The sequence below is a fragment of the Oryzias melastigma genome, linkage group LG7 (assembly GCF_002922805.2).
Source record: "Oryzias melastigma strain HK-1 linkage group LG7, ASM292280v2, whole genome shotgun sequence".
NCBI lineage: Eukaryota > Metazoa > Chordata > Actinopteri > Beloniformes > Adrianichthyidae > Oryzias > Oryzias melastigma.
In genome coordinates this window covers 28,473,655-28,482,918 of record NC_050518.1, presented here as the reverse complement: position 1 = coordinate 28,482,918, position 9,264 = coordinate 28,473,655, and the positions used below count along the sequence as shown (strand labels likewise).

The following is a 9,264-nucleotide window of genomic DNA, read 5'->3' as shown; positions in this document are numbered from 1 at the left end:
CTGGATCTTTGATTCTTTGGGAAACATTATGGATCTCACTGCCACTGACAGATATTGAAGAAAAGCTTTAACCATTCGATCCAGCATTTCTGAGACCCATAACTCATTAGCATGATCCAAACTTTCTTTAAAAAATCCATTGTATTTTGGAGAAATTTAAGTCATCTATGTCTGTCAAAACCTCCTTACCTAGTGTGTCTTGTTTGATACTTGTTTGTGAAGGTGGCAACCATTTGAAGCTTTTTTTGTTGTTGTATTTTTCATGTATTTATTTGAGTCATGTCAGTGTCAATTGTGTTAGTGTCATTGTTGTATCCAGAAATGTAAAAGAAAACTAATGAAAAGTGAGTTTCAAAATAATGACCCATTGTGTATAACTGTTCATGTTTTCTGTCCTGTAGTTCATCATCATTCCACTAGGGGGCAGTAGAAGTGCTTTTCCTGCTAATTTTAATCATGCTATTCTTAGGCATTTCAGTAAATTATATCCATATATATGATAATATATTACCTTTGGCACACTACAGAACATTCTTTTAAATAAAGTATGAGTTGTTTTCGCAAGCTCATATTTCTACCTGGAAGTAAGACGACTTGATCTCTGAGGCTCCGCCTTTCTCTCCTTGTGGGTGGTGTCTATTTCATGACATCATTCTAGAGGTGGACTCGGCAGCGTTTCTGCATTTGGCTCACAGATAGTGGATCGCCAGATTTTGAGCTGCACTTGCCTCTTTCTTGTGATAGCTTCATGATGATTGACATCAGAGTCAAAACTACCCAACATGCACTGCAATCCAGGTGATTTGGACAGCTTGCATGATCTCAAACATGCCTAATATGAAAACCAACTAGTTTTCTTGGATTGGGAGGGCCTGGTGCTCAGAGAGCAGGGTTTAAAAAAGATGCACAGATGGAGCAAAATAACAATTTGGGATTGCTTTTTGTGAGGAATTAAAATATTACATGTAAAATGGTAAAAAATAAAATAGTATATTATTAGTTTGTATCAAATAAACAGTTTGAGTTGAGGGTTTACCCAATTCAAACATTTTATTTGATAAAAATTGATAATTTTTAATGCAACAAATTACAGAGTTTTTGTTAATAGATCCAATGTTTCACTTTTTTACAGTGTAGGTCCTTTAAAAATGTCTGATTCCATGCAGTCTCAAAAACACCTCAGGTGTCTAGAGTAGGTGGTGGAGGACCCAAGCGCAGGAGACGGGCTTGGTGGCAGAAAAGTAAAACATTTAATACATAAACTGCACCATGACAAAAGCCCATGGGAGCAACAAAGAAGGTGACACAGCAGAACAGAGCAGATGAAAACCAGTCAAAACTAGACACTTAAATAGACTGAGGGGGATCAACTGAAATGATGACAGCTGTGAATCTTGACAAACCTGAGACTGATGTGACTGAGGAACAATTCAAAACAGAACATGACCAAAAACCAAACCAAACAAACCACAGAACCCTTCCATGGTGGTAAAGTTTTCTAGTTTTCCAAACTTCATGGTAATATGGTGTTAACCATTTATTTCAAACAATATTGAAGGAAAACTAAGTTTGTTGATGATTAATAATAGTTACACCATGTTAAACATGTGAGATGTTGGATAGAAAATGTGCTTTTTTTCCCTGAAAAGTTGATATTTTTGTCTTTTAAACTCACCATGTTGTGAGCAAAAACTAACCGAATCATTCAACGTATCGTAGTTGGTACAATCTGTATTTCATGCAAAATTATTTTTTTTGTGGATTTTATCAAAGTGTTTAAAAAAATCTCAATTACCAAAAAACTAAAAAAATAAACGTGAATGTTCTGTTAAATCTATGATAAAGTGGGGTTAGAGGACAAAAATGGAATCTTTTTCTTTTTGCCTTTTTTGTTTAACAAGTTAGCTTCAGGATTTTTTTTATTTTTTGCCTCTTTTTTAAGGTTTTTCTTCAAAAATGCACATGTTACTCTGGATTATTTCTAATTTCTCAGAGCCCAAGTATAGTATCTATTTAAGTTAGGTTGGATCTGGAGCTGTTTGTAAATCACAGAAAGACTACAGACAGAAGCACTGGGTACCTCCTATTCTGAACAAACGGTTCTTTCATCTTCTAGAGTGGTTCCCCTGGATTTCTGAATAGGTTTTGAAATGTTTTTAGCAAAGACTCATAAATGATTTTTAGATAAAAAGTAAAAAACTCAAAGGATTAACTGCTGCTGTGTCTTTGCCAAACACAGAACTAAACAAAGGACCATTTTCAGATGTTATTTTTGCTTAAAAGCAAATTTATAAGACAGGCCAAAGTCCTCTGCATGCTACTGTACACTGGACTAGATGATGTGTCGTATCTAAACTTCACTGATGGAGTAGTTGAGTATTATCTGACCCTAAATCAGCCTCAGACCCCCACAAGAGGGGTTCCAGTCCTGAACGTTGATCCAATTCCAGAACTTGAAGGGTAGGAATCATCTCCAGGCCTCTGGAAGAGGAAATCGATCACCTCTCTGACATGATGGAGCATGAGCTGTCTCAGGAGAGAGTAAGAAATGGGATTTAAATTCCAAACAGAGAACTTCAGTGAAGTGCCACATCCTGTTGTTGTGAGGCGTAAGTGGCAGTCCAACCACGGAACACTAAAGAGGTCATCCACAAGCTGACTATCGAGAATCCCTGATTTAAATATCAGAGTAATATTTATCATTTCTTCTCAGGTTGAGATTTTCTGTTGTTTTTGAGTATTTAACATAATTGCCAATTGATATACTGGATCTATCTCTCTCTTTCTCTTTCTTTAATCCAAAGAAGTTTTGCTGAGATGTTCATTAAAAGAGTTTAATCTGGATGTAAGTTGTCAAAAAGTTTTTTGGATTTCTTAGAATATAACTTTATTTATTTTACAGTTTCCTTTTATATGAAAAGAATGGAATGCCCTTTCTGCTTTTTTCTTTTAAGTTCAGTAAAACTGCATTAAGTCAAACTGGTCTGAAAAGTAAAACAGGTATTTTGTAAAATATGGAGACAACAAAAGAGGCTTTTAGCTAAATTTAGTGAAAAAAAAAGAAATATTGATCAGAAATGTAAAAAACTTTATGTCACAACTTAGTCTACACTATGCAAACTTATATTCAAGTATATTTAATACATAATCTTCAATCTTCTTTTTGCTAAAGGCATACGTATGAGCATCTCTTCAAGACAACAGTGTCTCGTTGGATCAGTGCTCAAAGTTTTCATAACATTTTCTTCATTTGACCCAGGCAGACACTTGTAAAGAAAAGATGCCTCATCATCTGAGAGAATTTCACTAAGAAGGGGTACCATGTTGTTCAGGTAATATTGTTTAACATTTCTCCTGGATTTACTCAAAAGTTTGGATGAGAAAGAAAGTTTTGGAACATATTTGCGACTCCAACAAGCTGATCAGGAGCTCGAGCCAAAGCACAGTTGAAACACTGTCAAGCTACTTTTGCGTGCTATTTATAAAGTACGTTTGCAAATTAAAAATGATTTTGAATGAAAGCTAAAAGGGCTGAATAAGCAACTAATAATCAAACTAACCAAAGAAATTGTCACTAATCTGAAAACAATGTAGAAAAAATAAAAATTTGCGATCTTGTTTTGTGAGAGGATTGTATGCCAAATATTTCCAATTTACAGCATCATTTAATCCATAACTCCACTTCATTTGGAAACACTGAACTTAAAAAGACACTGAAGAACATTTTTAATATATTATTGGGAATAAATGTAGACATGAATGGGTTAAATTATGAGAATATTGATGCTAAAACGTGTTTCATTTTGCCTTTATTTAACCAAATAAGTGATTTAGAACTAGTTCTCATTTCAATTGAGGACCTGGGCTCTAAAAATTCTACAAGGCATAGCTAAATTATTCTAGAGAATCAATAGGGATTCATTTTTGTTTCTACTGTAAAAAGAAATTCAGAAAAGTATAAAAATTCTCAAGTATCACCAAATGATGAATTGAAACAACAGCATCAATAATCTTTAAACAGAGTTGGGCTAACAACAGTGTTACAAAGCTAAAAAAGCAGAACTATTTGCAAAATACTAAGTTACCTGAAGAGCAAAAAGTAAACAGAGATTTTTACATTTAATTCTTGACATAGAAACATGCACTAAAAACGTTGGGCAACAAATGCACAAAAACTGACTTTGCTCATAGTTCATAGATTTTTAATGTAAACTGAGGAGGACTGTGACATCAAATCTTTAGGGAAACATTTGATTCTATTAATTATTAAATCAGGAATACAGATTGAAAGAACACCTAAAGTTTTGGAGTCATTTGGAAGCCCTGTACAATGCTGCATGTGTGTAAGAAAAGTGCACAAAGGAAATTTAATGAAGGCTTTCATTCTTGAAACTCTGCTTCCATCTAGTGGTGTTGCTGAGACATTCGTGGCGCTGGACGTGAGATGAAGACTCAACAACTATCTGGTAAAACACATCAGTTTAAAGAGAAATGTACCTTTTGAATTGCAGCAACCAAATGAGAACTGACTCCTCCCTCCTGGTGTTCCAAACAGGAAGTGCCTTCAGGTTCCAAGAAGCCAAAATGTCATAGATTTCTATTCCATTTGTCAGAATAACCAATATTGCTTTGCTACCTTAAAAAAAATTTGATAATCCTCTTTTTTTCCTATTTTACTGCAGTTCAAGTTAATAACTGACCAATCAGGCGCCTCAATACAATTTGGTGGTCTCACGCTGAACGTTCAAAACGTTTAATTGACAGATTCTTGAATCCGCTTTCAAGCGGTTGGTGTGGACTTCCAACAAGCTCACTCCTGATTGGTCAGAGCAGTTATCATTGAAATGTTGACTCAGACTGACTGAACCAATCGCTGCTCACTGACGATTTCTGGTTCCAACATTCAATTCAATTTCAATTCAATTTCAATTTTATTTATATAGCCCAAAATCACAAAGAGATTTGCCTCATTGGGCTTCAAAATATAAACAATTGTTAAAGCTAAACAGACTACAAAAACTGGTTATCTGCCCTTAGACCCTCCCTCCCGGTGTCTGTATTGCAAAAAAAAGACGACTGAATTAACTTAACTGGGATACATCCCATTCATTCAGTCCAGCTTTCATATACAGTCAGTTCATTGGTTACTGTGGAGTGAGTTTGTTTGTCCCTGCGACTGAAATGGACTGAAAACTGTTCAGGATGTTCCCCACCTTCATCTGACTGTACCTGACAGACCCCAGCATCCCCATGACCCTGTAGAAAATGGATGGATGGAATTTTAAAATAAATTAAAATCAAAGTCAAATAATGCAATGTTTAAATTAGGACACACTCTATGAATCAATTATTATAATTTAATCCCAGTTTGAAATATTACACCATAGTGTGGCCATAAAGTACATGAATACATAGAAATCTGATCCATTTCTATTTCAAGATGCATGAAGGAAACACACCAGTGACACTTCAGTTTGAAAAATCACAGACAGATGTACAAACAGCATGTCTCTGACACAACTATCAAATACCGCGGCTGCACATCGAGCCATGTCCTTCCCCGCTTAAAAGATCACGCTAACTCTACTGCAGAGGAAAGTGTCCAATCTAACCTTTTCCCTCCTGACTAAGATTTATTTTTTCTTTTGAAATCTGCAGTATCATGATAATAAAAAGTGCTAAAAGCACACTAAATCGTTCTTCGAAGACTTCCACCGATGAGATGAAGATGTTGTAGTGGAGTTTTATGTCTTTGGTGAATGAAGCACAGTGTCCTGCTGCATTCCTGCTGCTGTCAGCTGGCCCACAGACAGATGGAAGGAGACAGCAGGGACATATCCTTATCTGTCACGCTGTGTAATTCAAGCCAGTGCTGCCCCTTCATGCATGCGCACCAACTCCCACTCTGCACTTAAAGATCTCAATGCACAAACTTCTATACCGAGATGAAAAGAAGATAGTACACATGGCCTTCATTTAGATTCATCTACTTCCATCCACTCATTTAGCTGTTTCTGGGAGCCAGCTTCACACAGACTCCTAAACTCAAACAAAAGGTAAGGATGATAAATCTGTGTGTTAGAGGCTCGTTTTGGTCGTCACGGCCTGACAGAAAATAATGATGTAAAGAGAATGCACGAACAGTGTTGTTGAATAATTTTTAGTCTATGAGCCAAAGAGCAGTGAATACAAGCTTTAGAAACATTCTCAACCATCTGAAAAGTTGGACTTTGGGGAAAATCTGCACAAAATTTGAGTTTGTGACTTCACCCATAAGGTGTTTGGTTTAAAATAATACACAATTGTTATTAAAACTCTGTTAGTGTTTAGATACGCTTATATTAAAGCTAAATGTTGTATAAAAAAGGACAACAATTTCAAATTTAGGTTTCAAAGACCCATTTTTGCCGGTTTTATGCATAAGCGTCCCGGAGGGGCGGGACCACATGGGAAGACTATTTTCATCGTCCAATCGGAGAGCACCTCCTTGAATTACCGTGGTTACCGGGGCTGGGGTTATTATTCTGGGATGTACACATGGCAGTCCCGCGCGGAGGAATGCTTTTCAACGGATTTTTATCGGAGTTCTTTGACAACTTCGGATTCGCAGATGAATTCGGACATTTGGGGAGATTGTCAGGGAAACATGTACGTAGACAACAGCGAGTATTGTGATGTAGTTCACCGGAAACCCCGTCCAACTCGCGGTTTGCCTTTTGTACGTGCTTTTGTTTCTTTTGGGGTTGTTGTTATGCTGAATCCACTGAGCTAGAAAGAATATGCAAATGAAGAATAACTGTTTTGACTTTTGTTTCGGCCCCAAAATGCTGCTTTAATCTGGAAAATATATTAAAAAAATATTATTAAATCAAAGTCAGCTGAAAAATGTAGTCAATCTGTCACTATCTTCTGTAATTTGATTAATATTTTAAATAACAATCAAAAATGAAATAAAAAAATGCATGTAAAATGTAATGTGTTGTGCCTGTGAAAATTAGGTTTATATTATATGATACATTTTTAAAATAAAATTGACCTATTTAAAAAAAAGTAACCTTATATCTATAATTTTGTTAATTATAGTCACATGTAACTTAATAAAATGAAGTCACACCTGACTAATGTGTTATAAAGAAAAAAATACATCTTAGAATCGCTGCTTTTGAGCATGACCCATCACTAAGTTTTTACGTATCTTCCATTGACTGTATATGAAAACTGGACCGAGTGATTGTGATGTCACCCATAGAAAAATTATTGGTTCCAGTTCCATTAGAATGAAGTCAATTCAGACAGCATTGTTTCGCTAAAGGGATGTCAACATGTTGGAGCTGTCAGTAAATGGTTACTGGTTCCAGTTGGTCTAAGTCATTGACAGTATAATCACTGGACATTGCAAGCCCTCCCCTCAAATGTTCCAAATAAGAATACTCAGTCACTTTATTTGTCAGAATAATCATTCATACTCTGATATATTCTTCTTAACATTTTCTTTCATATTTTTTCTGTATCGTTATAAACTGACCAATCAGATGCCACAGTAAAAGCATGTGGTGCCCGCTGGCCCCGCCTTGAGCGTTTGATTGACAGCTTCTCCCAAGCCGCTTTGAGTGGAAGGGGTGTGGACTTTGAACAAGCTCACTCATGATTGGCGATTGTAGTTCCTCTAGCGTGACTCTGACCGACTCAGACCAATCATTGTCGTCTGGTTTCAAAATGGCGGCAGCGTATCAAGAAGCCACGGTGACAACTGTGGCTGGATTTAGGGAGGGCCTTAAGCAAGGCATTTTCTATGGGTGACGTCAACACCTCGCTTTGTCCAGTGAAATAAAATATGTCTATGACAGTAAGTATATTTGGTCCCCAGATTTTGGCTTCTTGGAGTCAACAATTACCTCCTGTTTGGAATGCGAGGGGGAGGGGTCGCTCAGTCCAGTTCTCATCTACAGTTAATAATTCAGTGTTGATTGAAAGAAGCAGTCAAGTCAAAATAATCTACTTTTGTCATGAAAAGCAGCTTTATTTCAGGTAAACACTTCTCAGGCTTTTAGTGTGTCCTACATACTAGAAAACATGGATGTGCAACCAACCTTGACCCAGCATGTGGCAAACTGTCTTCTGTATCTTCAGATTAGACCATCAAAGCAAGCATCATGGCAGGAGAAGATAAACCACCGCAGCCGGCCCGGCACAGGAAGAAGAACAAAAAGTCCCGATCCAAAGGAAAAAGTCCAGGCGGGAGTCCTGGCGGTCACTTCCCTGACGGTCAAGATGAGCTCCTTTTACCTCCAGTCCTCCAGCCCAGAAAGCTGCAGGAGGACAAACCCAAAGTTTCTGTGGCTAAAATGGAGGAGGAGTCATCCACAGCCATTTGCCTTCAGGTGCTGCTTCCCTACCTGCTGGCTGGGATGGGCATGGTGATGGCCGGCATGGTGCTGGACAATGTACAGGTGAGTTCTCACTCGCCATCTTCACTTAAGCCTCAGAGCATCTGTCCCAGGATGGGAGTCAGGAACTGCTGTGGAGCACAGAGGTCAGGGAGGCTTCAGGATGCTTTTATGCGGGGTCATAAAACTGTAGTTCTTTAGTTGAGTCTGTGTTACACTCTAACTTTACCTGCCAGCTGTCGTGCAGATGACAAACATAATCTACAAGCTTTCTGTTTGTTCACTTTTCTAAAGTTTCAAAGCAAATGGATGCTGTTCATCGCTGTCATAAATCGACTAACATCTGGTGTTTAAATGCAGATGTAAAACTCGTCTGACGTTACCTGCAGTAGATGTTGACGAGCTCCTGCTCCAACCAAAGTTGACCCGGTTAGATCGGCCCAACGGGAAACAGATGAAAATGTTAGCAGCCCTCCGTCTTGATGCTCACCAAGAAACACAGAGCAGCTCAGATTCATGAATGTATATGTACCGTTACACCATGACATTCATGGTATACATTCATGGTATATTTATGTTTCAAAAACTTCCATGAGCCGTTGGGGTAACAAGATCTGGGGTCTACAAGCTTCCTGGGTTTTGGTAGATTTTGATAAACATGGAGTGGCACAAACTCTGCCACACTGGTGAAAAATTTAATTTAATTCATTCATTCATTCATCTTCCTGTCCGCTTCTTCCCTTTCGGGGTCGCGGGGCGCCGGAGCCTAACCCGGCTGCTGATGGGCGAAGGCGGGGTACACCCTGGACAGATCTCCAGTCTGTCACAGGGCCTCAATCACACACATCCACTCTCACATTCACACCTAGGGGGGATT

At 37.9% G+C, this 9,264-nt stretch overlaps 1 protein-coding gene across 7 annotated transcripts in view; it reads left to right on the top strand.

Annotated features, from left to right (window-relative positions):
* The first annotated feature begins 1,354 nt into the window (after positions 1 to 1,354).
* LOC112159017 (solute carrier family 41 member 3) overlaps positions 1,355 to 9,264 on the top strand; it is a 27,876-nt gene continuing 19,966 nt past the window's right edge. The window contains exons 1-3 of one of the 7 annotated variants that reach the window (XM_036212956.1): positions 1,355 to 1,518; positions 4,409 to 4,466; positions 8,131 to 8,450. In XM_036212956.1, the coding sequence (XP_036068849.1) occupies positions 8,154 to 8,450 (297 nt within the window). In that variant the 5' untranslated portion in view covers positions 1,355 to 1,518; positions 4,409 to 4,466; positions 8,131 to 8,153. Of the gene's footprint in view, positions 1,519 to 4,407; positions 4,467 to 5,866; positions 6,057 to 6,429; positions 6,719 to 7,867; positions 8,029 to 8,130; positions 8,451 to 9,264 lie in introns of those variants that run through there. The other 6 variants (XM_024292792.2, XM_036212957.1, XM_024292790.2 and 3 more) reach the window with 6 other exon arrangements.